Source organism: Seriola aureovittata, chromosome 21 (genome assembly GCF_021018895.1).
Source record: "Seriola aureovittata isolate HTS-2021-v1 ecotype China chromosome 21, ASM2101889v1, whole genome shotgun sequence".
NCBI lineage: Eukaryota > Metazoa > Chordata > Actinopteri > Carangiformes > Carangidae > Seriola > Seriola aureovittata.
Genome location: NC_079384.1, coordinates 4,521,602 through 4,548,919, shown reverse-complemented (window position 1 = coordinate 4,548,919; position 27,318 = coordinate 4,521,602). Strand labels below are relative to the sequence as shown.

The 27,318-nt window shown below is 41.9% G+C and overlaps 1 protein-coding gene across 4 annotated transcripts in view; it reads left to right on the top strand.

Annotated features, from left to right (window-relative positions):
* mrtfab (myocardin related transcription factor Ab) overlaps positions 1–17,925 on the top strand; it is a 41,599-nt gene extending 23,674 nt beyond the window's left edge. For 2 of the 4 annotated variants that reach the window (XM_056365660.1, XM_056365659.1), the window contains 17 exons: positions 3,632–3,697; positions 7,985–8,040; positions 8,691–8,766; positions 9,415–9,576; positions 10,639–10,802; positions 10,934–11,083; positions 11,296–11,364; positions 11,879–12,063; positions 12,192–12,363; positions 12,819–13,205; positions 13,300–14,337; positions 14,526–14,732; positions 14,828–14,920; positions 15,498–15,638; positions 15,782–15,874; positions 16,577–16,637; positions 16,727–17,925. In XM_056365660.1, the coding sequence (XP_056221635.1) occupies positions 3,632–3,697; positions 7,985–8,040; positions 8,691–8,766; positions 9,415–9,576; positions 10,639–10,802; positions 10,934–11,083; positions 11,296–11,364; positions 11,879–12,063; positions 12,192–12,363; positions 12,819–13,205; positions 13,300–14,337; positions 14,526–14,732; positions 14,828–14,920; positions 15,498–15,638; positions 15,782–15,874; positions 16,577–16,637; positions 16,727–17,310 (3,704 nt within the window). In that variant the 3' untranslated portion in view covers positions 17,311–17,925. The remainder of the gene's footprint in view (positions 1–3,631; positions 3,698–7,984; positions 8,041–8,690; positions 8,767–9,414; positions 9,577–10,638; positions 10,803–10,933; positions 11,084–11,295; positions 11,365–11,878; positions 12,064–12,191; positions 12,364–12,818; positions 13,206–13,299; positions 14,338–14,525; positions 14,733–14,827; positions 14,921–15,497; positions 15,639–15,781; positions 15,875–16,576; positions 16,638–16,726) is intronic. The other 2 variants (XM_056365661.1, XM_056365662.1) reach the window with 1 other exon arrangement.
* The last annotated feature ends 9,393 nt before the right edge of the window (positions 17,926–27,318 follow it).

Below are 27,318 nucleotides of genomic sequence, written 5' to 3'. Positions count from 1 at the left end.
TAATGACACATGAGCGCAGCAGGATTAGCCCAGTTGGCCACTAAGAAATTGTTCTCCACCTCTGCGATCTTTTCCTTCTCCCTATCTAACGCCACTTTAACCTTAAATCTAACCCTAGTGTCTCCTTTTCCCCCCGCTTACTTTACTTTTTCGTTTGTTGTAGTAGGTGACGGTAATGTATGTGACCTCTCTGCCGTGATGTACTGCTCGTTAAGCGCAGAAACTGCAGAGCAAGATTAGAAAAATGTGTGAAAAGTCTCACTACACAAATAACAAATGCTAATATTCTGTCAAAAACTTCATCAGTTATATTTGTCATCTGCGTCATTGGTTATTTGTTTAGTTATTTATCAGGTGACATATCAATATTTGCTTGATTTTTCTCTATTACATAACATTGTCGTTGTGTGACATGTGACATGTTATGGGCTAAAAGATAAAAAATTAGACATTAGAATTGGGGGGGGGGAAGAAGTTAGATGTAGGCCAATACTGAGCGCAAAATTAGAAAAATGAAGTGTGAAAACAGGATGCAGTTCCTCTAACTTTACATTTTATGTGACTTTCACTGTGACTCAGTCTGGCAGCAGGTTGGCTCAGTGGTTTGAGGTGTCACAGGCACGAATGAGAAACGCAATGATTGTTGTTCCCTCTGCTTCATCTAAAAGCCGTAAATGCAGCCATCTCTGCCGTCTCCTCCGCCTCTCTGTGTTCCCTCTCTCTAACTTCGTATGACTGCGGAGGCCAGTTTTGGCTGTGGCCTAGTATCCTAATAAAAACCGCCCTGCCTTTTCATCCTTTTTTCTCAAATTAACCGATATGGCCTTCAAACCTGATTTAAGCTGCGGAGTGCGTCCTGGTCTCCAGAAGAGAAAGACGGTGTCTTGTTTAATCCCAGTTTATTCAATCATCAATTCAGCTTTTTACAGTTACAAGTATTCACATCACCACTGACAAGATTTACATGCGCACGTGGAATCGGGTTACTGTCAGTAATGTTAGGGCAGATCAGATAACATGTTTACATGTGCTGTCGTAATCACTTTTCTCCTCCACCCATTACCATATTCCTAAACATAGAACTTTTTCGCTGCTGCTGCTGAACGTTACAAATATTCCACTGTTCATGTGAGGGGATTGATTTTTATCAGAAATATTTATTTAATTTTCCTTTCCACAGTGATGTTTATAGTATGTAACTGATAGTGACACCAGTGCAGAGCTACAGTAACTTAATGGCTAAGGTTATATAGTACCAGCAATTCCAGCCTCCATATTTGTGACCCTTTTGGTTTTACTTATATGTTATGTATGTAATATATGTAATGTATTGACAATTACATTGTTATGTCTGCATTGTTCTCACAGTTTCAACAACCACTTTCAACCGCTGCAGCTTTTCACACTTAGAACCATCACTAGCACATATGAGGTGTCACTGTGAGGTTTCTGCTATTGAAAATGACTTCAATGATGACTGACACTTTGTCGTTTTTTTAACTGGTGATAAAAGCCATTACAAGCTACTGTGGCCACTGGACTAAACAGCCAATTCACTTAGTGTCGGAGATGAAGACTAAAGAGAGGAATGAGAAAGCGAGTGCGGGAGAGAATGAATAAGTTAACTGGAGTGTCCTTGGTGTGGAAGGATGGAGCGCTGAGACGTGAGGCTGGGGATAGAGGGAAAGTGTAAGATTCTCTTTCCCAGAATAAACCTCTTGGTATCTTATCCTGCACTGTGCCGCGGCACGGTCAGCATGTCTGTGTGTGTGTTTTTGCGTTTGTGTGTGCATCGGTCCAGGCAACACGTGAGTCTCCTATGTGTTTGCTTGTGTGCTTGGCACTGAGGGAAAATTCATCTCTCAGCTGCTGCATAGGTGCAACATATACATGAATTCCTCTAGCTCGGTTTAGGTCTCTGTGTTTACGCTGCTGAATGTGAACTGACATGTTATTGCTTCCAGAGGAGAGTCTCTAGTGCTGCTCTGATCCCTTAAGATTTAGAGCATGCACACTTGTAACTATAACAGAAAGGAGCTGGGATCGCCAGCAAGGATTTAGAGCTAAAGAATGACATTTACTTACATAGGCTCTGACGTTAATTCATGGGAATCGCAGTGTTGCTGTCCAGGCCTGGATTGTTTGTCATAACAGAGGGCTAACACAGCGGCAGCTACGCAGGACGCTAACCGGTTAGCTAGCCTGCGAGCACCAATGATGTCACTTTGTTAGTGGGAATGAACAGGTGCTGCTTGTCCTCAAAGTAGCAGACACAACCCGGGCCAGAAATGCTTGGGAAGCCTCGGTGGTGTGTTCCACTTCACACATGCATGCACACACACACACACAGACACACACACACACACACACACACACACACACACACACACACACACACACACACACACACCGCTTCAGCAGGGACAGCTGGTGCATATAAAACAAGAGTCTCAGCTGAGTGGAGCTGAGCTGAAGGTCTGTGTCGGTGAAAATAGTATTTGGTGTAAGAGCATACTCTTTCCTTCCTCTGATTTTATCGAACCATGTGAACTTGGATGATGATAAGAACATGTGTTGCATTGTCAGTACATGCAACACATGTTGCAGAACAGCCTGTTGCCAAGAAGTACAGTGGTAGTTTAGTGAAATACCAGTCGCTTATCGATCTCAGAAAAACCTCTGCACCACAGACAATTCTTTGTTGTGTGCATTTCTGTAAAGGTCCGGCTCACTTCCCTTAGTTGTGTTGCAGGAAACTGATACTGCACCAAATGAAGAAATACAATGCACTTGCTTGATCCTGCTGCCATCCATATTTTAAAAATTCCTTATAAAATAAATCTAACATTCAGTTATGTTCATGAGGCTAGAATGAGAAATGATAAGCTTCCAGCTCAGATAATTAGCAAAATTAGTTTGACTTTAAAAGGTATAAAGACGAGAATGACAGGCCTACACGATGCACAAGAACTGAAATTCAGTGTTTGTGCAAACGGGTCAAACATGGTCCATCTCTTTTTGCCCAGTGCTGTGTTCCTTAAAACTCAGTCTCCTGGCTTCTGTGTTATGTAACTAGCACTTCCTGTTTTGAAATGACGCTGCGATCAGCCCATATGCTCTATTTCTTTCCTTTTTTCATGATCTCCTCTCTGATCGTGGCGATCTTATTGTTCTCTTTGCATCCTTTGCTGATTTCTTTTATCTGTTTTGCTGTGCTTGCTTTGTGTCTCTCACTGGTTCTTTGATGAATGATTATTTTTTCTACGAAACACAACTCAGCACAGAAATAAAAAGAAAATGCTCAGAAACAGGAAGTGTGTAGTACCCTGCTCACGCCCTCCTTGTACCCGCCTCCTCTGTAGCTTCAAAAAAAAGCACAAAAGAAGGAGGAAATGGGAGGATGACTTGGGTATCAGAGAGTGCAGGTCCTCTTCATGTCGGTTCAAATGCATCTAGGTTCCCCAGCGTGGTTATCCATCTGAACTGGGCAGATGGACTTCTGATCAGTGGGCAATAAGAGACAATAAGGAAGCTTTAAGAGCTCCATCGCTGCAGTTTCTTATTCTCACCGGGCCGTGACTGACTCTCTCTTCTCCTCTGTGTCCCCCTCACCTCCTCTGTCTTCATGCAGTCCTCCAGCTCAAACTCCAGCAGAGACGAACACGAGAGGAACTGGTCAGCCAAGGGATCATGCCACGTAAGTCTCTGCCTTAAGTCTCTGTGATGCTCAGGGGTTTTGTCAGTGAATCAAACGGTATTGTGTTGTGCAACTTCCATGATGCACAGTCAGTGGAGTAAGTTCCACTTTAATATACGTATATATATATATATGCCAGTGATTCACATGCTCGACACACACCACAGAAAAAAGATCAAACTGATCCAGTCTCACCTAAAGATAGTTTTTATTTTTATTTAGTGTTTGGAAGAGCTTAGAAACCCATGCAGACAACTTAGGGAAGTGTGTCTGTGCCTTTGAGTCGAGGTCAAAGACTGATTGTGTTGTTGTATGATATCAACACTGAGCTCCGTGTATGAGCCACTGACTCACATGCTGAATGGGCCTCACACATCTGGATATCTACATCTGCTATACAGGATATGTCAGTAAATTGTGTCTTCCTGTGTTTGATATCAAAATATCTTCAGCAAATACAATATTATTTTTGAGGCTCTGTTTTTACATTCAATTTTTCTTGCAGAAAAGGACCTCCCTTATCAGCATGTGTTATGAATTTGTACATTCTGTATGTGTTATATTTCATGGTGTCTTTGCACCACTTTGTGTTATCAAACAGGGCAGCTTCCTCTTCTTCTGTATCCACTTCCTGTTTCAGTGTGCCACACATCATTAGAGGCGTGGACGTGTTTATTAAAATTTTCCTTTCTTTTGTATTTAAAAAAACCCCAAAAACTAGCACCCAGCATTCAGCCTCATACAGTATATATGGTAGTTAATCGTCTGTGACCAAGTGATTGTGGAGTAGAAAAGGATGGAGGTGGAGTAACTTACATGGTCGCTGTTTGGGCCGTAGAAAGGGAGACAGAATAGTTGTTTCATGTCACGCTTTGCTGTTTGCTAATGGTAATATCTGACCCTGAATTAGCAGGGTCCACTGTAGATGCACTTACAGTAACTAACCAGAAAGTGCTAGGCATGAAATAATGCACCTGAGTGGACACTCAGACCGAGGGCTCGTTTTAGTGGGCAGCATGGAGTCTCATATTTGACTGTTCAGTCGTTACAGTAAATCTGTCTACTTATGCAACAGGCCTCATGCCAGACCATTAGCTGCACTGGACTCAGCATGTACTAGAGGAATATTTCAGTTTATAGATACTGTTCTGTGGAGATACAGACACTTAATACATAAAGAGAGAAAAATAGAAGCCGTGGGTTTATAAGAGAGTTATCAAAGACTGTGTTTGCTTCCAACAAAGAGCACTTATTTTGACTGTTGCCTTGAGACTCAGCAAGGTAGAGCAAGGGCTGTTCAGCTTTCAAGAGCCCAGTTGAATTATTGGACCATAAAGATTGTATGAACTGCTGACGAGCAGCGAGGAGAGGAGGGTGCATCATCATTTATCGACTCTGCGGTGGAATTGTATCACGGTGATATGAACATAAATCGTTACCGTATTGTGATGTTGCGTTTCCCAGCTGTAGAGGAGACAGTGAGTCCTGAGAACTGATGAAGGGCGAGTTCCTGCTGTGGTATCAAATACTCACACTGGTTTTGCAGCAGTAAGTGGTGTGAATGAGTAACTTTCCACCTTCCTTCTCTCATTCTTTCAGGGTATTTTAGGGCAAGGCACTTGACCTCCAATCTGCCGCAGTGATGGACCTAAGTTGCTGCTGTTGCACTGTGTCAATATCTAGTGTGTAAATGTGAAGCAGGGTGATTGTGGACAAGAGGGATACAAAAGAGAATAATTACGGTGGATTAGGAGAGGTTAAATGCATAGATATATGGGTGAACAAGCAATAACAATGCGCCTGTGTCTTTAGGTCAGTCATGTGATGCGTCTGTGTCATAATAGATTGAAAGGTCAGCGTCAGGGTAGTGGAGCTTTTGCAAAGAGTAGTATCGGGTATCGGGTCATGTTCCCACTAATGAAAACAGATTTGAAAACACTATGTATTTGCCGAAGGTGTTTAATACTTTTCTGTCTTGTTTGTTTGATGTTGTCAAATAATTAAGTTGTACATTTGTACATTAGTAGCACCAGCTTGTGAGAGCGCTCTTGAATCAACAGATCATTTTGAGAAAGAGAAAGATGGCCACTCGCTCGGCTCGTTCTTCAGGATAAACCTCTTGTGTTTCACTATAGCCGGAGACACGACACAGGTGTTGTTGTTTGTATTGTTCCTTGTTAATTGCATAAATATAGAGGAGAGATTGATGTGGCAGTCATAAGGGCCAGCTGTTCAGACATTCAGTTAAATCACTGTTTTGTACTTGTGCAGAAACCGAATAAAAAAAAAAAAAAGTCAATTATAGCTATATTGTGTACACACAGACCGAGCAATGACAGAGGGAGTCAGAGGCAGCAGAAGGCGGCAGCTGCAGTAAATATTGCTGTGAAAGTGGAAATACTGTGAGAGACTGAGAAGCTGACGATTACATGTCACCATTCTAAGAAAAGCTCAATTTTTCCCCTCTCTCTCTCTCAAAAAAAAAAAAAAACAACATTAGATGATGTTGGTTATGGGAAGTGATCTCAAATTTATGTGCTTTGGACAGCAGTAAAAGCGTTTTTGTTTTTTCTCATGGTTAGCGGCTCCTCTGTTCGGTGATAGGAGAAACTCTAGGATCGCCCAAGAGAAACATGTGTTTCACAAAACATTACAGAAAAGTTAAATCCATAAAGAGAATCAGTGACCCAATAAAAAAACCAATATGAGTCTGAAATGTTGACGAACTAACTTAACTAACGAGACATTAGTTCCAGCAGATGTTAGTGATGGGATCAGCTGAGCGGTTGTTTGTTTTTTGCCGTTATGTTGTGATTTTGACCGTTTGGTTATATCACAACTGGTATGTAGGTCTTCTTGTTTCAACGTCAGGGGGATGTGACACAGGAATGCCTCCCACCCCCACCCAGTCATCTGTGGCACACACACACACACACACACACACACACACACACAGGAACATAGAGTTGACGCCCCGCTGTAGCCAGACCACGCTTGCAAACACACAAACACACCCTTGGCACGGATTTCACCAGCTGTTGACCAATCAGACCATTGCTATGTTACATCATTGTAACTGCCACTGTCCTCCGAATATCCTTCCCCAAACAGAGTGAACCTCTTTGTTTGAGTCTGTTTGGCCTCGCCTTTACATTTGAAAATGAAAAAGTTTCTAATTTAAAGGCTGGGGGCTTCTGTTGTTGCTTTTGAGAACAACCAAATACAAGCCACAACTGATACACACACACACACACACACAAATATCACATAGATATTTACAGCCCCACCCACGCACTAGATACATTACTGACAGTTAGAGCAGTGATGAATGTAGATAATCTTTGTATGCGGCGGTCGATGCATCAATCCACAATCTCTCCTCTGTCTTCACGCTCCTTTTTGAATATCAACTCCAGACTATTGGGCATCAAGAATTGATGCCCCTCAGACTTCCAGGCACAGTCCATCTATCAGACTTAACGCAGACAGTTGGCCTTTTAAATAGTTTGCATTGTCTGCAATCTACAAATCTTGAAAAGTCAACATCACTTAAGGAGCATTTTCTGTTTAAAATATCCATAAAACTGTCACGAAGCATCCCTCTGTCCATGCTGCTTTTAGAATATGTAAGACTATAATCAGGGTATGTGAAAAGATTTTGCCGTTGTGTGTGTTGGAATTCGTGCCTCTGCAAAATGCATCCAAATGTAGGAAAAACTGTATGGAACAATGTGACTGACTGAGCTCCCACAGGGGAGTATGGTTATATTTTGGCTAATGAAACTGCTGAGTAGGAGTTTGGTCACGGTTACAGTCATGTGGTTCCATGAGGTATGGCTGACTGTTTGCTCCCGTAAAAACCTAACTTTCCTAAGCGCCAGCGACTGCTAACTGAACACTTTCTGCAGCTGCTCCAATGTAAAAGCCGCAAGGATCCGAGCAGCATAGTAACAGCCCACAGAAAACAACTGCACTTTCAATTTTCTTAGTGATAATAGAATTAGGCTTCGACTGCAGAAAGACTGCTTTATTCCTGCACACACAGCATGCTGCGCAGGCCCGTCAACCCACTGAGCTGTGATATGAGTGTGTGGTTCAGAAATAGCAGTCTGGACCTTCTCGTACGCAGCCTCTTCTGCTTTGAATCTGTCTTCCTCTATAGCTGTATGTGTTCACTCGTTGTCACTTGCTGAAAGGCGCATCATGACACAAGTCTGTGCGAGTCTGTGCTGCACTCATCTCCATCTCTCCACCCCTCCCACCCCCCCCATCCCTCTCTCCATGCAGCACTGAAAAGCCCGGCAGCCTTTCACGAACAGCGGAGGAGTCTGGAGCGAGCGAGGGTGAGTGTCTTACGCACAGTACAAACATACGTGAAACATATGTACTTGTACAAACAGCATAACACAAAGTAATTGAATTCTACTTTTATTATAGACACTTATCAGGATCTAAATCAAAACCATGGGTGGTCCACAAACCGTATTAAAGTAGAACACCTGTATGTATGAAGCCACATTAACCAGCAGGGTTGCATAGTTGTTTTTTCTTGTAATAGTGAGGTTCAGACTGACATGCAACATGCCAGCATGTAATTTTGCTTAGTGAAAACTGTGATTAATTATCTGCATCTGTGTCACACTCTTTAGCTTGATGCTTTAGCATTAGCCATGAGAACCGTCCCAAACAAAGCTGCATTAACTTCACCCACACAAAAAAAAAAGAAAAGGAAAAGAAATGCACGTGATGGCACATTGCTTAATACTTGATATCTGGTGAGTGTCATGCTGCGACACTACGGCAGTGCAACCAACATGGCGACTAAAAAAAACTATGTGATCAGTAGCAGTTTATTGAATTGTAACAAGTGTCCATTTTTTTTTTTTCTCATCTTCCCTACAACCTTTATTCTCTCTCATCCTTCTGCTTGTGATCCTCTGTCTTCCATTTGCTGCCCCACCATGATGTGTGCGTCTCCTGTGTTTTCCCCCAGACCGAGGACTATCTGAAGAGAAAGATCCGGAGTCGCCCTGAGCGCTCCGAGCTCGTCAGGATGCACATTCTGGAGGGTGAGTTTTTAACCTTTAGATTCAGAAGAATTCTCTTAGTGAGAACAAAAGTGTGGAGTGAAAGGTTGAAGTCAGTCAGGTGAAATACACGAAACTTCATTTAAAAGGAATCATATATTAAACAAAACTTGTTTGTATTGTGTAGTTCCTACTTTGTATTTACTCTTGGACTTTGGTTAAACTGTAATTTCTTATTATTTGACAGCAACATTTGAGTTTGAAATAAGGCCTTTCCCATGCTCCGCAGTTGTGTCTGCATGTGTTTGTCTCCATGAGGTGATGTGTTTGTTTTATATACCAGCTTGGTGCCGTTCAACTTGTTGTCCCCCGGTTAATGTAAAGTCTCAGATAGATACTTTCTCTTTCAAGTAGCAGCTGGTTTTTAAATAGAGCTTGAATTCTAATTCAGGAAGTGCTTTAAAAAAAAAAAAAAAGGCCCAAAATACAGTATCTGTGATCTCCAGAAAGCCAGCTTCCTGTCTCTGTGGATTTTTTCACAATATTAACATGGACTACAATATATGTCAATTTATATCCCACGGGTACGAAGCACTTACAAGCTGCCATCTGGTTATATTATAGGTCAAACTGAACCGCTAGATGAATGAATTTGCGTGCATGCATGTTGTTGTGTTGTTTCCTGCACAGAGACGTCAGCAGAGCCGTCCCTGCAGGCCAAGCAACTGCAGCTGAAGAGAGCACGACTGGCCGACGACCTCAACGACAAGATCTCCCACAGACCAGGTCCCATCGAACTGGTTCACAAGAACATCCTGTCTGTCACCTGCCCTCTGCAGCACTCACTGCTGGGTGGGTACACACACCTCACAACATTCAGTCGCACACAATTATTAACAGTCTTAAACGGTCACATGAACCTTGCAGAAAGTGCACACATCCAATAAGAACATTGGTGCGGAGTCACATTTACAATCATTATCACACAATACAAGCACACACAGATACACACAACCATGCAGTCACATGGACGGTCAGGAGCAGTCACAAAGCCCAACCAACAAACAGCACAGTCGAACGTTTGTACACACACACACACATATACATTCAAACACATTATTTATCCAGGCTGAATTGTTTAAAGAGACAGACAGTTGAGTTTAGCAAGTACAAATAAAGGAAGAACAAAACATTCCCAAGAAAACTCTTTTCTCGTCCATTTATGACGCTCGAACGAGCTGCTGCAGAGATACACACTTTTACACAGCACCTGCGGGATTCATAAAGACTGGCACACAAAATATGGAACTCCTAAAGGTGCATTGAGACTGCATGTAAAGTGGTTTTGGCCACACCTAACTGTTGGATGCTTGGTGAATTCATTGGAGCGTACAGCTCAGGGATGAGTGCTCTAGTTAAAACATGTTCACCTCTATTGTTTCATTACCTTATACCTCACATTCAGTCTGAACACACCTTTAGTTACAACATTCGGGTATCCACATACATTTGTAATACTGTATATTAGAGGTGAGTGTGTGAACACACACTGCTTAGTAGCTCGGGGTTTCATCATCTCAGTGGATGTGATAATAAAAACTAAACCACACAACTTTTGACTAATAAGTCACAGAAATGACACAACATCTTTATGTGCACATAATACTGTTTTGAAACTTGGTCAGGCATTACTTCTCTAAAATTACTCATCGCTGTTTTGCAATGTTCATCACAGAGACCATGTTACAGATTGTGGGGGGAATGAACTGCTTGACTTCTGTGGATTGGGAAAATTCTTAGACTCACAATCCATTTTCACTTTTTCACTGGAGAGAGAAGTTCATGAGAAATCACCAAAGAGACGCCACCGTGACTCAGTTCACTGAATCTGGAAACACTTCTGCTCTGTCACAGATTCTCCGAAGGGAGCCGGGGGAGAGAGCTCGTCTTTAGATGAAGACAGCAGTGATGCTCTGTCACCAGATCAGCTGACCAATCACGATTCTCCCCTGAGTGCCGTTCCCCAGCTGTCCCCCTCTGATGCACTCACCCAGAATGGGGACATTTCTCCCACACAGGTACATCATTTGAAGTTGAAATTATCAAGTTGAAATTATTATTTAACAAAACAAAAAATTCTAATTAAATGAATTTGCCAAGTGGCGGATAAACATGACTGCGCCATTAACCAGAGTCATTCTTTCCTCAGTTCCTTACTCAGCCATCTCCTCCACCTCCTCCACCTCCTCCACCACCTCCACCACCTCCTCCCCAGGTGAATGGGTCACCTGCCTCCCCACCCCCAAAATTGACAAATGGAACGACGGTGAACTCTCGTCCCTCTACTGGACAGATCAAGGTGCGCAAACGCTGGTTATGTTCCTGTCTTCATACACAATAATGCAGAATTAGGTTGTTTCAAATTGAACATCCTGCAGATTTGATGACTTGTGAATAAATGTGACCTTGATTCTTTTTTTTGTGGAGCAGCTATTACCGGCTAACGCTCCCTCATGTCTTCTTTTCCTTACTTCCTCCTCCATGACCATATTTCTCACGTTCTGTCTACAGTCTCAGGGTAAGACGAGTTCAGATCGTCCCCCACAGAGATCTAAGAAAACAAAGGACAGCAAACCCAAGGTCAGCATGTGCTTTGTTTCATTTTCATTTTGACAGGCACTGACACAGGATTCATGACTCCGATGAATAATATTCATCCAAACTACTAGAGTATGAAGAGACATCGAATAATGGCAGCTGACAGCTCATCATTTTCAGCCTGCCTCATGACAGCAGTTCAGCTCTTGTTTTCATGTCGGTTCCTGTAAAACCTAAATTTAAACATTTTCACATTTAACAATCATACATGAAGAAATCCATCATTGAAGAGGAAGACGTACCAGTTTCTGCAACCGCAGGTTCCTCAGTACCAGAAAACACACTTGTTCTTTTCAACTGGAACTACTCTTTTGTTGTAGTTATGTTATTACCAATGATCTGTCCTTTTCTCAAAGTTTTATTCAGAGTTTTAAAAAATGTCAGATATCAGTAACGTATGTAGACCGATGAGTATCGCACATTAAGGACATCTACTAGTGTAAAAGTGTAAAAGAGTGGAATTGTCCTTTGAACTCTCTCCTTCATCTGTGTACAGGTGAAGAAGCTGAAGTACCACCAGTACATCCCTCCAGACCAGAAAGCAGACAAGGAGCGTCCGCCACAGATGGACTCGTCGTACGCGAAGCTCCTTCAGCAGCAGCAGCTCTTCCTGCAGCTGCAGATCCTCAGCCAGCAACAGCAGCACTACAACTACCACACCATCCTGCCCGCGCCTCCCAAGTGAGTGTCAAGCACCACAGTGTTAATGATCATAAGAAAAGAATTTCACAGCAGCATTCCCTGTTCGTTCAGAGAAGTAGAGAGAGAGATGGATATTCATACTTTCTCGTTTTCTGTCTCCTCTCCAGGCCTCCAACCGAGCAGCCCCCCACAACCAACTCTGGCCCCTCCCCCTCCCGCAGCGTTCCCACAACGACCACCATGGCGTCCTCCAGTCAGAGCGGGACTGCCCGTCAGAGCCAAGCTGCAGTGGGAGGAGCCAAACCCGGCACTCTGCCAGCCAACCTGGATGAGTTCAAAGTAATTCAAACAACTAAATTAATTAAATACATTTTTAAGACGTTTCAGCCACTTGTAGCCATCTATCGAAGGAGATCAGGAAGTGTGTTGCCGACTGACACAAATCTTGCGGTCTGCTTTTTGATCTTTAAAGTCCAAGAAATTTACTTCAAAATTTGGCAGCTGACTATTATTATTTTCTTTGTAAAAGAAATTTTTACTAGTAACGTTAGACATTGCTGTCTCATCACACCCACTGGAAATGCTATTTAAGGGTCCAACAAACTCATGTCTTGTGACTGATTTGAAACATCTGAAGAGTCCAAGTGTCAAATAGAGAAAAACATCTTGGGTTTAACCCCTCAGATTAGTTATGGGACCTTTTTGAGAGGTCCGGCTCCCAGGTGGGGAACCTCAGGCTTCTCACTTGTTTTGTTCTTTCACTTTGAGTCAATGGTGGTTTGGTTTGTCATCAGGTCGCTGAGCTGAAACAGGAACTGAAGTTACGTGGTTTGACCGTCTCAGGCACCAAGAACGATCTCATTGAGAGGCTCCGCAACTACCAGGAGCAAAATTGCGGCAACACAGTGGTTTTGAAGAATGGCATATTGCAGCAGAGCCAGCAGGGCGCTAACTCGTCCTCTCCAACCACGACTACCACCGCTGACCACCAGTCAGGAGAGGGCGGGTTTAAGTTAGCGTTGTCCTCGTTGGCTCATGCGGTCCCTGGGAGAGTCATGCGTTTTGGCAGCACCAGCTCCAGCCCTCCCGTGTCACCTACTCCGTCTGAGAGGTCGCTGGCAGGGATGAGTCCAGACGAGACAAGCTGCAATGGAGACATGTTTGGAGAGATGGTGAGATCTGTATGTGAAGCAAATGGCATGTTTATGATTAAATTACTTTTTTAAGTTAGCCTCTTAGTTCCTAACATCCTCTTCTTGTTCTGTTCTCCTTCAGGTGAGCTCTCCCTTGACTCAACTCACCCTGCACCCATCTCCTCAGCACCCGTCAAACATCTCTCCGCTCTCCAAGGTCAAAGAGGAGATCCACAGCCCATGCAGCCTGTCCAGGTCTTCAGCTGCCTCGGGTCAGACTCCAGAGCCCCTGCCAAGGGTAGCCATGGACACGTCTTCCATGGACAAAGACCAGATGCTCCAGGAGAAAGACAAACAGATCGAGGAGTTGACCAGGATGCTGAGGCAGAAGCAGAGGCTAGTGGAGACCCTCAGGTCCCAGCTGGAGCAGGGAAAAATGGCGGTTGGATTAGTCTCAGAGAAGGAAGGAGGTGAGAAGAGCAAAACATCCCCAGAGGTTAAACTTCAAACTCTAATAAAAGCCTCGGCCATTCAACCCCCGACTCTCCCCAACGGCATTGTGGTGAAGGTGAAGAAGGAGGTGGAGTCTGAGGAAGAAATGGAGGGAGTAACGGAGGAGGCCCTGGGAAAGAAGCTGGCCCAGCCGATGCAGTGCTCTCAAGAGACTCTGCTCAGGCTGCAGCAGATTCATCGGCTGCAGGTCCAACAAGCTGAACAGCAGAAACAGCAGCTACTACAACAACAACCCAAACAGCAGCAGAGTCAGGTGCAACTGCAGAGGGTGCCGGAGGCTAAAGCAAACCCTCAAAAACAACAACAGCAGAAGAAAGAAGCTCAAATCCTGCTCCATCAGCAGCAGCAACTCCAGCAGCTCATCATACAGCAAACCCAACAGAAACAGCTGCAGGCCCAGCAGAAGTTAGCACAGCAGAAGCTGGCCCAGCAGAAACTCACGCAACAGAAGCTCGTGCAGCAGAACCAGCTCAAACAGACCCAAGGGCAAGTTCAGCAGAGCCAGCAGAAGAGCCAAGTTCAGCTGAAGCAGGTCCAGGTGCAGATCCAGAACCAGACGGCGGCAAGCCAGAAGCCTGCAGTGACCCAAGCCCAGCAGAGGAAACAGCTGAAGACTCAGCAGAGGCAGCAGCAGAAACAGCAGACGGCAGCTGTCGGCACGCAACAGGTGAAGACCCTGACCACATTCAGCACCATCGTCAGCCCTCGCTAAGTGTCATTATAATATAGAGAGAGTAGAATAATTTGTGCAGCTAACGTTGCTCATATGTTGAAGTTTCATCGTGTTATAACGTCATCGAGAATCTTAATTATATCAAAATAGTAAAACGGAAAAACGTCCTGTTTCATTTCCAGGTGACTCCGGTCTTCATCAACCAACAGAACGGCACTCAGATCCACACTCAGGCCATTTCATTAGACCTCCTCAAGACCAACGGCACACCCACGCTGGTCGCCGACAGCAACGGCAACCACTACCTGATCGCTCTCACCAGTCACACCACAGATGGACAGAATGGAGTGTCTTCATTGGCCAAAACCAATGGACGCATCACGCTGCAGGTACGGTAAAATGTATATTCTCTGATGGACTGAGCCGGGTTAATGTGCGATGAAATATTTACCTGAATCTTCCTCCGCTCGTCGTTATTTTGCAGAGATTGCAGTCGACTCCAAGTAAACTCCCCAGCACCGACAGCCAATCAAAAGAGCAGACAGAGGCCGAGCCTGTGAGCCAGCCAATCAAAAAGGTACGACCCAGACTCAGGATGTCACTATAAAACATGCTTTTTAATCACTCATTTGACAGTACACATGTATGTTCCCATGTTATGTTTTTAACTTTTAACGTCTCACCAGATATATTCATTATTCATCCTGAGATTTAAAATTCTAACGTTTTAGATTATAGTTTTGAATGACCTACCTGAGACAGTTTTATCATATTCAGTTCTTAAAACTAATTTTTAGACTTATATTTTTACATCCACATATATAAATGAACCATAATTATTTTACAGTTTTTACATTTTCAGTCTTCCCTTTTATCTTGTTTTTTTTTTTAAATCAAATTCACAATTTTTTTTCCTGTCTTCCACAAAGTAAATACCTTAAATGCCGTGTGTAAATAATATGATGGAAGCATTTGATTTGAAGTTAAGCAGTAACATCCTTCTGCCACAAGGAGTCGCCACCAACACAGTTAATCAAAATCAAACTGTGAACCGATGAAATGTGAAGAAGCAGCCTGTTACTCAGAGATAATTCTTCACTAGCCAATCACAATTGAGTATTCAACATATGTGTCTGCCATGTTTTTCTCTTCAGGGACAGAAGGCGGGGCTGCACCTGGACACTAATGGTGTCCCACAGCCCAGCCTGTCAGCCACAGCTCCGCCCAATCTGCAGCCTTTCTTCGACGACATGTCGGACAGCGAAAGCCAGAGCAGCTTAATCTCATCTCTCAAGGTAACGCCAGCGTCTTCTCCTCCGCTCCTGGCATTTCCCGCTCAGTCTACTGCTCCACATGTTGTAAACTTCATTAATCTTTTCTCCTTGTTTCTTCTCTTTTCCTTTTTCCATTTCATCACTTCATCACTCCATCCTGGCAGAGAGAGGAGGTGTGTCCGCCTTACGACCGGCACACACTGTTCACCCCTCCCTCTCCCAAACCCAACACCTCCCTTCCCACTCAACGCTCCAAAGTATGTCCTCTAGCATGTCTTTTCTTTCCATCTCTCCTTTAGTGTTGTTCTTTTCTCTCTGTCCCTCCATTTTACATCTTATTTCTTCACTCTGAATTTTGTGTGCACATCAACTTTGAAGTGTGTCTGTCAACAGTTTGATGTTTTGTGTCTTCCACAACTTCACTTTTAGTTATTGCCCACATTTCCCAGAATACTTTAGGCAGCCCCCAGAGAGCTGTTTACTTTAGCTCAGATTTGAGACACCTGCAGGGTAGAAAGAGTGACTTGGTGGTCAGTCGAACTAATCAGTTTTATATTTATCTGCCAATGTGCACAGCAACGTATTGAGAATTGGCCTCATTGAATATGTTTTCATATGACATATGATGTGTGTGGGGAAGAGTGTGCCATGACAAAAACTCCTAATGAAAGGCTGCTGTGGTTTAAAAAGGTTTAGGAACTGCTGGTTTAGATAAAGGACAACAGGCTGCACACCGCATTGTTAGATTGTTGTAAAATTGCAGCTGTAATATGATGTCATCTACATTCGGCCGGTTATCGGATGAAATAAGAAAAAATATAAAGCAAAGAAACAAAATGAGCTGCAAAATGCAGAGTTTATCTCTGTATTTCAAGTTGGTTCCACTGCAGGTTTGTCTATTGTGCATCGTGTTTGTTTACTTGGTGGCTGAGGAATAATGTGTTCCTCTCTGTTTGCAGGAGAATGGCGTGAATAGTCAGCACATGGACGACCTGTTTGACATCCTGCTGAAGAGTGGAGGTAATGAACTCTTGGAGACGTGGAGAGAAAGACGTCCTGAGTCTGTCGTCTCCGGTTGTTGATGAGCTTTTTCTCTTTCTGTCCTTCAGAGATCCCTGGCTTCAAGGCCAACCCGGACCCTTCCCTCGCCCCTCTCCACTCTGACCCGCCCTCCCCATCTTCTCCCCAATCCCCCCTCCACCTTTCCCCTCCCACCCCTACAGAGCCCCTCATCTCCCCTCAGCCCTCCGTGGGAGAGCCCTGCACCGGCAGTGGACGCCTGGAGGACTTCCTGGAGAGCACCACTGGCTCCCCTCTGCTGGGCGTGGAGCCCGACGGCGGCCTGACGCTGATCGACGACCTGCACAGCCAAATGCTGAGCACGCCCAGCATCCTGGACCACCCTCCCTCCCCCATGGACACATCCGACCTGGGCTTCTCCCCCCATTCCACAGGGTTGGACTTTGGCGACGCCACCTTGGACAGCATGGACTGGCTGGATATTTCCATGGTGGGGAGCGCCAGCGGAGGGAGCGGGGGCGGCGGAGGCGGAAGAGGGGGAGGAGGAGGAGCTGGTGCAGGAGACGGAGGGACAAGTCTGGCCCCGCTGGCGCCGCACACTCCGCCGAGCGTCTTCTCAGCTGATTTTCTGGACAGCACGGACCTGCAGCTGCACTGGGAGTCGTGTCTGTAGCTCGGCGCACAGACGGACTCACACACACACACACACACACACACACTCGCTCACACTGTGTACAGGCTCTGTCTTTATTTCATGCACATACAGAAACCTTCTCTATGCTGTCTCTACCACTGCAGGGGTCACTGGCACATGCAAACACACACACACACACACACACACACACACACACACTTACACAATTTGCCCTGTCTTTCACTGGCTGTTACTGTATGCAGGATGAGGTGAAAAAAGAAACATAGAAATTAAATTCATAGAAAGGACTTGAATTTGGTGGGACTGAAGTGGACTTTGAATTTTAATTCTATGGGGGATTCACACAGGAGACTGTAAAATCCCATCACCTGCATTTATAACCAGGTTAAATTGAACCAGCAGAAAACTGTAGGTCACTGTAATAACGTCATTTCAACCCTTGGAAAACGGTTTGAGGAGGGACCGTCAGCGGCGTTTTAGCAGAGTGTGTGTCAGTGCCTCCTAAACTTTGCACTTATGCTGAATCTGATTGGTTTAAAGGGGGGCGTTCGGGGGGCCGACAGCTCAATCTTAGCGCTGTGTGGTGAGGGCTGAGTGAACGCCACGATGTGCTAGATTGATCGGTTGATGGTGTGAAAAGAAAGAGCGCAGTTGGTGGTCTCGTCACCTCACCGTGGTAACCTGAACCCCGCCCACACTAGTCAAAAACAAAAACAAAAAAACAACCGTTATTGGTTGACAGTTGCTATTGAAATGAACCATATCAGTGGCGACAGTTTGAATTGAAGCCTCAGTGGAGGTTGCTTATTATTGGTAACATTATGGTAGACCACTATGTATTGCTGTATATGGGGTGTATATTATCAATTGTCCATATGACTATTTTTCTTTGCTGGTTGCTTTAGAGTCGAGCTGGCCGGCTGGGGAACATAGGGTGAGGGCGGGGCTTCCAAAATCCTTGGACCTTGTCATTTTTTAAAGAAAAAAAGTTAAAAAAATAAACATACTATAAAAACTCTAAAATGTGTCTGTGTTTGTTTTGCACATTCACAACACATGTCTCATAATACATCATATATATGTTCACTTTCAATACGTTCATTTACTATTCAACTTTTTAAATTTGGACAATAAAAGTTGACAAACACAGCAGTTATTTCACAAAGAAGAACATCTGAGTTTTCTTCTGCGATTTATTATTAAATCATTACGAACCTGCTCCACCTGTTTGAGTGATCCTGGTGATGAAGAGAGAGGCCACTAGAGGGCGTCATTGTTCAGAAATCATCTGTCTTCACCTTCCATATAGAAGCCATCTGAATATCAACAAGTGTGGTGGATGTTTCCCATTTTTAGTTTTGCTTAGAAAAACTACAAATACAAATTTTAGTTGTTTTATTTTATTTTTTTTACAGCACCAAATAAAACACTTGCACTAAAACAAAAACAGGACATTTACACATTTCTGAAGAGTATTTGTTGGCATCTTATTCTTACTGTATAAAGTCATGCAGTCATCGCAGCACCACTATAGAGCTGGGTCAACACTTTTTCAAAGTGACCTTGTGTACATTACAGGACAAATACTTCAATATCAAGTCAGTTTATTTTTCAATACTTCTTAAAGAAGTAAATAATAACTTGTGGCTCACTCACACACACACACACACACACACACACGGTTTTGAACCTCTATGGTTTCCTCACTCACTGCAGTTGTGTTGCATTATTTGTCACTGTTTTACACCTGTGTTTTTCAGCTCGACAGAACTGCAGAACGTTGTTTACTGGTTCCTGGTGAGACTTTCACAGTTTCTGTTTTTCCGACTCAGAAAATGAAACAGCCTCTGACACTTTCTGTTGCACATGACAAGCTTTGTTCACAAAGCATCAGTTCAGCTTTAAAGACACATCTGAGTACAGAATTTACCAAGCTGGGGAAGGAAGCTCAGCTTTGTATTATTATTATAATATTATAAAAAAGTAAGACCATATATATATATATATATATATAATATATATATATATATATATATATACACTGTATATATAGACAACAGTTGTATAAAGCCTTTTGTGGCTATAGAGGAAGCTGTGTGAGGTCAGTCCAAGCAGCTAGAATACATTAGCTGCTATTATCATAATAAGCCTCAATCTGACTGAACTGTCTGTGGTCAGAGTTGCATTGTGGGTAGTGTAGGCACCAGGTTTTGACAAGGAAGAAGACTGGTTAGGATAAAAAAACACTGCACCTGTGGTTCTGCTACAGAGAATGTGTCAAACAAAGGTGGAATGAAACAACAGGGGCATCTTTCCAAAACGGCCATCTTCCTGTGGCACAGTCCTACAGGCAGGAATCCTCCATGAAAAGAGACTAATTTCTAAACCCGCAGGAGCCTCAATAGACCATGAATTATGAATTATGTGGAGAAGTGTTGGTAATTAGAGAGCTCTTGTTGTGAACAGTGAGGATGAAGTGACCTCTTCACCATCTCCTCCTCTTTCTTTTCTTTGCAACATTGACTGAACCGAGCTCTAATGCCCCCCCCCCCCCCCCCCCCAGTCTTTCAATCCTCACTCGGGCAGCCCGTATCATCTCTCAAAGACCCTGATGAGCCATCAGTAGTTCTCAAACACACACACACACACACACACACACACACACACACACACACACACACACACACACTGAATCCAACACACAGATACTTGATGCACGACACGCAAACATGCAACCAGCTCAGTACAATTACAAATTCACTTCACACACACACACACACACACACACACACACACACACACACACACACACACAGGTCACAGCAGCTCCCCAGTGTAGCATCAGTACCCCCCCCACCTCTCTCCCCCTCTCTTTCTCTCTCCCCCTCTCTCGCCCATACACAGAGCAGATAAAAGTCCCGAGGCCATGCCACTAATTAACTACAGTGAGCTCCAAAGGGCCACGGCGCCACGAGGGCTAAAGATCTCCTCTGTATTCCACATCCCACTGACAGGAGCCTGCCACCCTGCAGCCAGCAGTCACGCATGATGTTTAATCACACGTGTTCAGAAAAACCCTCAATCACCAAAATATGAACGTTAAGAATTAATTAAAATGGTATTTTAATTAAAAAACATTTTTTTAATGGAGTCATGGGTATCAAAGGTTTGCTTTTTTTTATTTATTTTTTTCATATGTTGATTATATTTAGTGTCACACAGGTTTTTTAATATTTTCTGCGAAGCTACTTTAACAACAAACTACAAATGCGCTGAATTGAGCTGAAAAGGCTGTTTTCACATGTTTTGAAATGAAAGAATATTTTAAACATATGCGTATTCATTGATTTTGGCTTTTTCAATAATAAAAAGGGAAGAAGGAGTAGATGTAATTTTAAGATTTTTCTTTCAATGACGTAAGTGAACGTTCCATGTAAAACCCACAAGAGACGGGTTACTGTTTGAAGTTGAATGTAAATGATTCTACAGATCCAGCACTGGTGTGAGGTCAAGCACCAGCCTCAGGTAACTATGATGTCATCGCATTGATTTCATCAGGGGTTATTTTCTCAGGCTTGACTAAAGCTGCTCAAGGGTCAAAGGTTAAGAAGTGATCCTCACAATTTTATCTTGACTTGTGACTTGTGTCACCATCTCTACTGTCGGTTCACTTCGCTGGTGGTTCATGGTCTTCATGATGTCGTTGACTTTAATATCATGCATAACAAACAATGGAAGGTGCGACATCTCATGTATGTGTTTAAATATTGAATCAGACCGATCAGATCTGGTGCTTTCGTGCATCATGTTCCCACGTTATCGAGCAAACAACCCTTAACGTGCACATGTTGTGTTTTTTTTGTTTTTGTTTGTTTGTCTGTTCAACTGAACCATTCTGTGTTTCAGGAAGAGCAACTGTGTCTCGCCGTGCCGCCGTCTGCCTTTTCGTGTGAAGTTGTATGATGTGAGAGGAACAGTCAGGTTGGGGTGGATCCTGCTGCGGCTGCGGAGCCTTTGATAGCAGAGGATGTGAAGGCTGACATTTGCACGGGCAGGGGGGAGATGGAGATGGCGGCGGCGGCGGGGGGGGGGGGGGATCTCGGAGGAAAGAGGGAGGAGGCACTGAGAGAATTGCAGGAGTTTGTTCTACACCTGTTTGTTTGAAGGAAACAGAGTACGTGGGCAAAAGAGAGAGAGAGACAGTCGCAGAGGAGAACGTGCACACAGCTCACAGAACACAGTCACTGAGCTCTTTGAACTAGATGCAGTCCTCTGATCTACACTCAGGTACCTAATTACAATTCCATTTTAATTGTTAGGCACAGGTGACAATTTGTGGCATGTCATAAACAAAAAACCTGAGTGTCTTGGAAAAAAATGTGAAAAGCTATTGTTGCACTTGACTTAAAGCTACACTAATCAATAATTTATATTATCAGTGGATTAAATGACTGTGTGTAATATGAGAGGAATCACTTAGTGCTCAATGTACAGGCCAATCACACAACTCTGTAGTTCCCCTCACCTCTACACAGCATCTTTGTGTCTTTCAGCTCCTTGTTTTGGTTTCTCTGCGCAGGAGAGGAAACTTACAAACAGCCCCGTTAACTTAACTTAACTTTACTTTACTTTACTTTACTTTACTTTACTTTACTTTACTTTACTTTCAAGCATAAACAAACTACATTAGACCCTCACTCACTCTTAACTTGACTGTAATGTGAATACCTTCACTGGTGAGTCACACTGCAACAATTTATAATGTCAAGAAGAAAAAAGGAGCTCACCAAAAAAATCCCACACCCTGTTCATTTAACATAAAAAGGCTTGAGCACCGACATCTGCTCCATGTTGTGTCTCAGTTAAGAGTAGTGTGCTGGTTTGTTGCCCTGCAGCCATAGACTAGCTGTGAGGAGAGATGCAACAACAGCACGAACAATAGAAAAACAACTTTCTTTTTAATGCGCTTTAAATTCAAACTCGATGACAAAATAACTGCTTCAGTCCCGACATGACAAACTGGGTGGCATCATACTAGCCTTTGGGAGGGACGGCTGCACTCCCGGGTGAACACTCATTACGTAATCAAGGACTCAAGTCTTTTAACATAACCATGGGACAGCTGAACAGTGAGAGGGAGAGTTACGTAACGCAGCCATGTTGGCCTGATTTAGAGGTTTTTGTTTTGAACTCCACGGATGTTTATGAGTGGTGGGGGGGGGGTGAAATGCTGACCTAAAAAAACACAAAATATTGTAGGTCAGGTCAATTACACAGGCTGCAGAGGAAGTTTAGGTGTGAAAAACAAGTTTCAGCATGAATGTCGAGTTCGACACAATCACCCGCTATGTCAGCTCTACTCTGGATCAATGGATCTTCATTAGTAAACAAGAGGTGTCAGACTGTTTGACGTGAAGCTTGGGCCCATTGGAGCTGACTGGTGTCATGTGACTGATGTGAAACAAATGGGTTTTTCTAAAGTTTATCTGGTAAAACACATAAACTCCACATATACATCATAACATTTCCATAACTTTGTAGGTTAAGAAAAAAAAGAGAAGCTTAATTTCCACTTGGTCAGATCATTACAGTAAATGGGTTTGGCAGCTCATGGTTCAGTTCAACAGTACACTGTGTCTTTGTCAATGGTCTGATACGGGGTTAGGACATGATACTACGGACATGATGAGAGGACAATATGAAAGTAGGTTCATCACAATGGAAGCATCAATTAATTGACTGGTCCATCCCAAACAGCCCTGAGCTCTGAGTTTAATTGGAGGGAAACTTCAGCTCAGACGCCTGATGAGAGCGAGAGAACAGAGACGTGATCAGACCGATTGTACTGGGAGTCAGTTACATTAATTAGTACAGTAGGATTGTGGGTACAGTAACACTAGAAAATGAATTCCAGGAATATTTTTATGTTGCTTATATATATATTATATTATTATTATATTATACTGTCATCATACATTGTGTTATCTGGAACAGACTATGAAAAGCAGCATCAAAAGGTCCACTATGTGTTTACCCCATATCCGGCTACAAGTTTCTCTCTGTTAAAAACAAATTAAAACTTTCTGGGATCATCGAGCACCAACCAGTCACTCACTATCAGACGGCTGTACCCGGACAGTAAGACGTAATCACACAGGACACGTTACACCCCCTCCATAACTCATTACAACTTATAAAAAGCCTCTAGCCAGGACAAATATATTCAAAAAGTCAGCTGCCATTATCATGATGAACAAGCTATGAAGGAATTAGTACCAACACATGCGCATATTTGCACTTTCGCATTTCCTGTACAGCTAAACTGTTCTTAACTCTGTTTATTTTTCCAATTATAATTTTGAAATCTAGGAATAAAACAACCTGCGAGCAGATTTTTAAACAAGCACGGTTAGTCAAACGTATTTGGAGGAGGTGTGTGTGTGTAAAACATATTTAAAAACACACACACTTCTGGGTGAAACTACAATGCTGGCCTGGGAGTGATGATGGCTATTTATTAACATGCAGCCAATATAATGACATTCAACACCCTCATCCCTGTGAGACTCTGAGTGATTAAGAGGGAAAAGTGAAAAGAATTAAAAATGTGGGAGAGAGTGAGAGATGTAAACGAGTGGAGGGGAAGGCGATACAGATGTATATATAAATAAAAACAATGAGCAGCAGTGAGAGCGAGGGAGGGAAAAAGAAAAGGGAGAGCCATTGGAGACCCCAGAGAGGAGCTTCAGCGTTGTGGCGTGTTGTTCAGTGTGATTAACTCCAGAGAAAGAAGCCTGCTGGAGGACTTACCAAAATAGCTGCTCCCTATTAAAATCAACTACAGCGACTGCCACTCACCTGGCTGCTGCTTAGCATTGCAAATGTACACGACGCGACGGTACATTACAGCGTCTATAGGAGGCCTGACGCACAGTCAGGAAGAGTTTGTCCTTGTTCTAGTGAGACGCTGAGCACAAAGGTGAACGTGAAAAGTCTTTGATTTGAAGGTGTTATGTTAAGAATATTAACATTGATCTGTCAAAAGATTAATCAGTCATTAGTGTCATTGCTAAGGGAAGAAAACCCATTTCTCTGCAGCCCATATTGGCCTTGAGGCTGCCACCAGGTCAGCTCAGCATTCTTCCAGAGCTGAGGTGATGGCATTGAGGGGGAAGTGTGAATGTGAAAGGTACAAAACCTTCTCACTGTGATCAGAAGGCGTGCCTAGGGCCATGCTGTGTGGAGTTTGCATGTTTTGTTTTTCCTGTACCTACAAGGGTTCTGTCCAAGTACTCCGGCTTCCTCCCGCAATCCAAAGACATACACATCACGATAATGGGAAACTCTAATGCGTTACTATACTATTGAATTTTTATACCTTACTATAATATGACCTTGTATGCCTTACTATAGTATGAGGTTTTTATGACTTTTAATGCCTTAATATACTATTACATTTTTATGACTTTTCATGCCATACTATACTATGATGTTTTATCATTTTTTATGCCTCACTCTACTATGATGTTTTTATGCCTTACTATACTATGACGTTTTTATGTCTTTATGCCTTACGATACCATGATGTTTTTATCACTTTTTATGCCTTACTATACTGACGTTTTTTATGACTTTTTATGCCTCACTATACTATGACGTTTTTTATGACTTTTTATGCCTTACTATACTATGATGTTTTCATCATTTTTCATGGCTTACTATACTATGACATTTTTACGTCTTTTTATGCCTTACGATACTATGATGTTTTTATGACTTTTATATCTTACTATACAATTATGTTTTAATGCCTCACTATACTATGACGTTTTTTAGACTTTTTATGCCTCACTATACTATGATGTTTTTATGTATTACTATACTATGATGTTTTTATGTATTACTATACTATGATGTTTTATGACTTTTTATGCCTTACTATACTATGATGTTTTTATGTATTACTATACTATGATGTTTTTATGCCTTACTATACTATGACGTTTTTTATGACTTTTTATGCCTCACTATACTATGATGTTTTTATGAATTTGTATGCCTTACTATACTATGACGTTTTTATGTATTACTATACAATGATGTTTTAATGCCTAACTATACTATGACGTTTTTTATGACTTTTTATGCCTCACTATACTATGATGTTTTTGTGACTTTTTATGCCTTACTATACTATTACATTGTATGACTTTTCATGCCTTACTATACTATGACGTTTTTATGTATTACTATACTATGATGTTTTTATGCCTTATTATACTGTGACGTTTTTGTCTCTTTATGCCTTACGATACTATGAAGTTTTTATGATTTTTTATGCCTTACTATACAATGATGTTTTAATGCCTCACTATACTATGACGTTTTTTATGACTTTTTATGCCTTACTATACTATGATGTTTTTAGCACTTTTTATGCCTTACTATACAATGATGTTTTAATGCCTCACTATACTATGACGTTTTTTATGACTTTTTATGCCTTACTATACTATGATGTTTTTAGCACTTTTTATGCCTTACTATACTATGGTGTTTTATGACTTTTTATCCCTCACTATACTATGACGTTTTTATCGTTTTTTATGCCTTACTATACTATGACATTTTTATGACTTTTCATGCCTTACTATACTCTGATGTTTTTATGTATTACTATACTATGACGTTTTTATGTATTACTATACTATGTTTTTATGCCTTACTATACTATGACGTTTTTATGACTTTTTATGACTTACTATAATATGACGTTTTTTATGCCTTACTATACTATGATGTTTTTATGTATTACGATACTATGATGTTTTTATCGTTTTTTATGCCTTACTATACTATGATGTTTTTATGAATTTGTATGCCTTACTATACTATGACGTTTTTATGTATTACTATACAATGATGTTTTAATGCCTAACTATACTATGACGTTTTTTATGACTTTTTATGCCTCACTATACTATGATGTTTTTGTGACTTTTTATGCCTTACTATACTATTACATTGTATGACTTTTCATGCCTTACTATACTATGATGTTTTTATGCCTTACTATACTATGATGTTTTTATCACTTTTTATGCCTTACTATACTATGATGTTTTTATGACTTTTTATGCCTTACTATACTATGACGTTTTTATGCCTCACTATACTATGATGTTTTTATGCCTTATTATACTGTGACGTTTTTGTCTCTTTATGCCTTACGATACTATGAAGTTTTTATGATTCTTTATGCCTTACTATACAATGATGTTTTTATGCCTCACTATACTATGATGTTTTTATCACTTTTTATGCCTTACTATACTATGATGTTTTTAGCACTTTTTATGCCTTACTATACTATGGTGTTTTATGACTTTTTATGCCTTACTATACTATGACATTTTTATGACTTTTCATGCCTTACTATACTATGATGTTTTTATGTATTACTATACTATGACGTTTTTATGTATTACTATACTATGACGTTTTTATGTATTACTATACTATGTTTTTATGCCTTACTATACTATGACGTTTTTATGACTTTTTATGACTTACTATAATATGACGTTTTTATGCCTTACTATACTATGATGTTTTTATGTATTACGATACTATGATGTTTTTATCGTTTTTTATGCCTTACTATACTATGATGTTTTTATGTATTACGATACTATGATGTTTTTATGTATTACTATACAATGATGTTTTAATGCCTAACTATACTATGACGTTTTTTATGACTTTTTATGCCTCACTATACTATGATGTTTTTGTGACTTTTTATGCCTTACTATACTATTACATTGTATGACTTTTCATGCCTTACTATACTATGACGTTTTTATGTATTACTATACTATGATGTTTTTATGCCTTATTATACTGTGACGTTTTTGTCTCTTTATGCCTTACGATACTATGAAGTTTTTATGATTTTTTATGCCTTACTATACAATGATGTTTTAATGCCTCACTATACTATGACGTTTTTTATGACTTTTTATG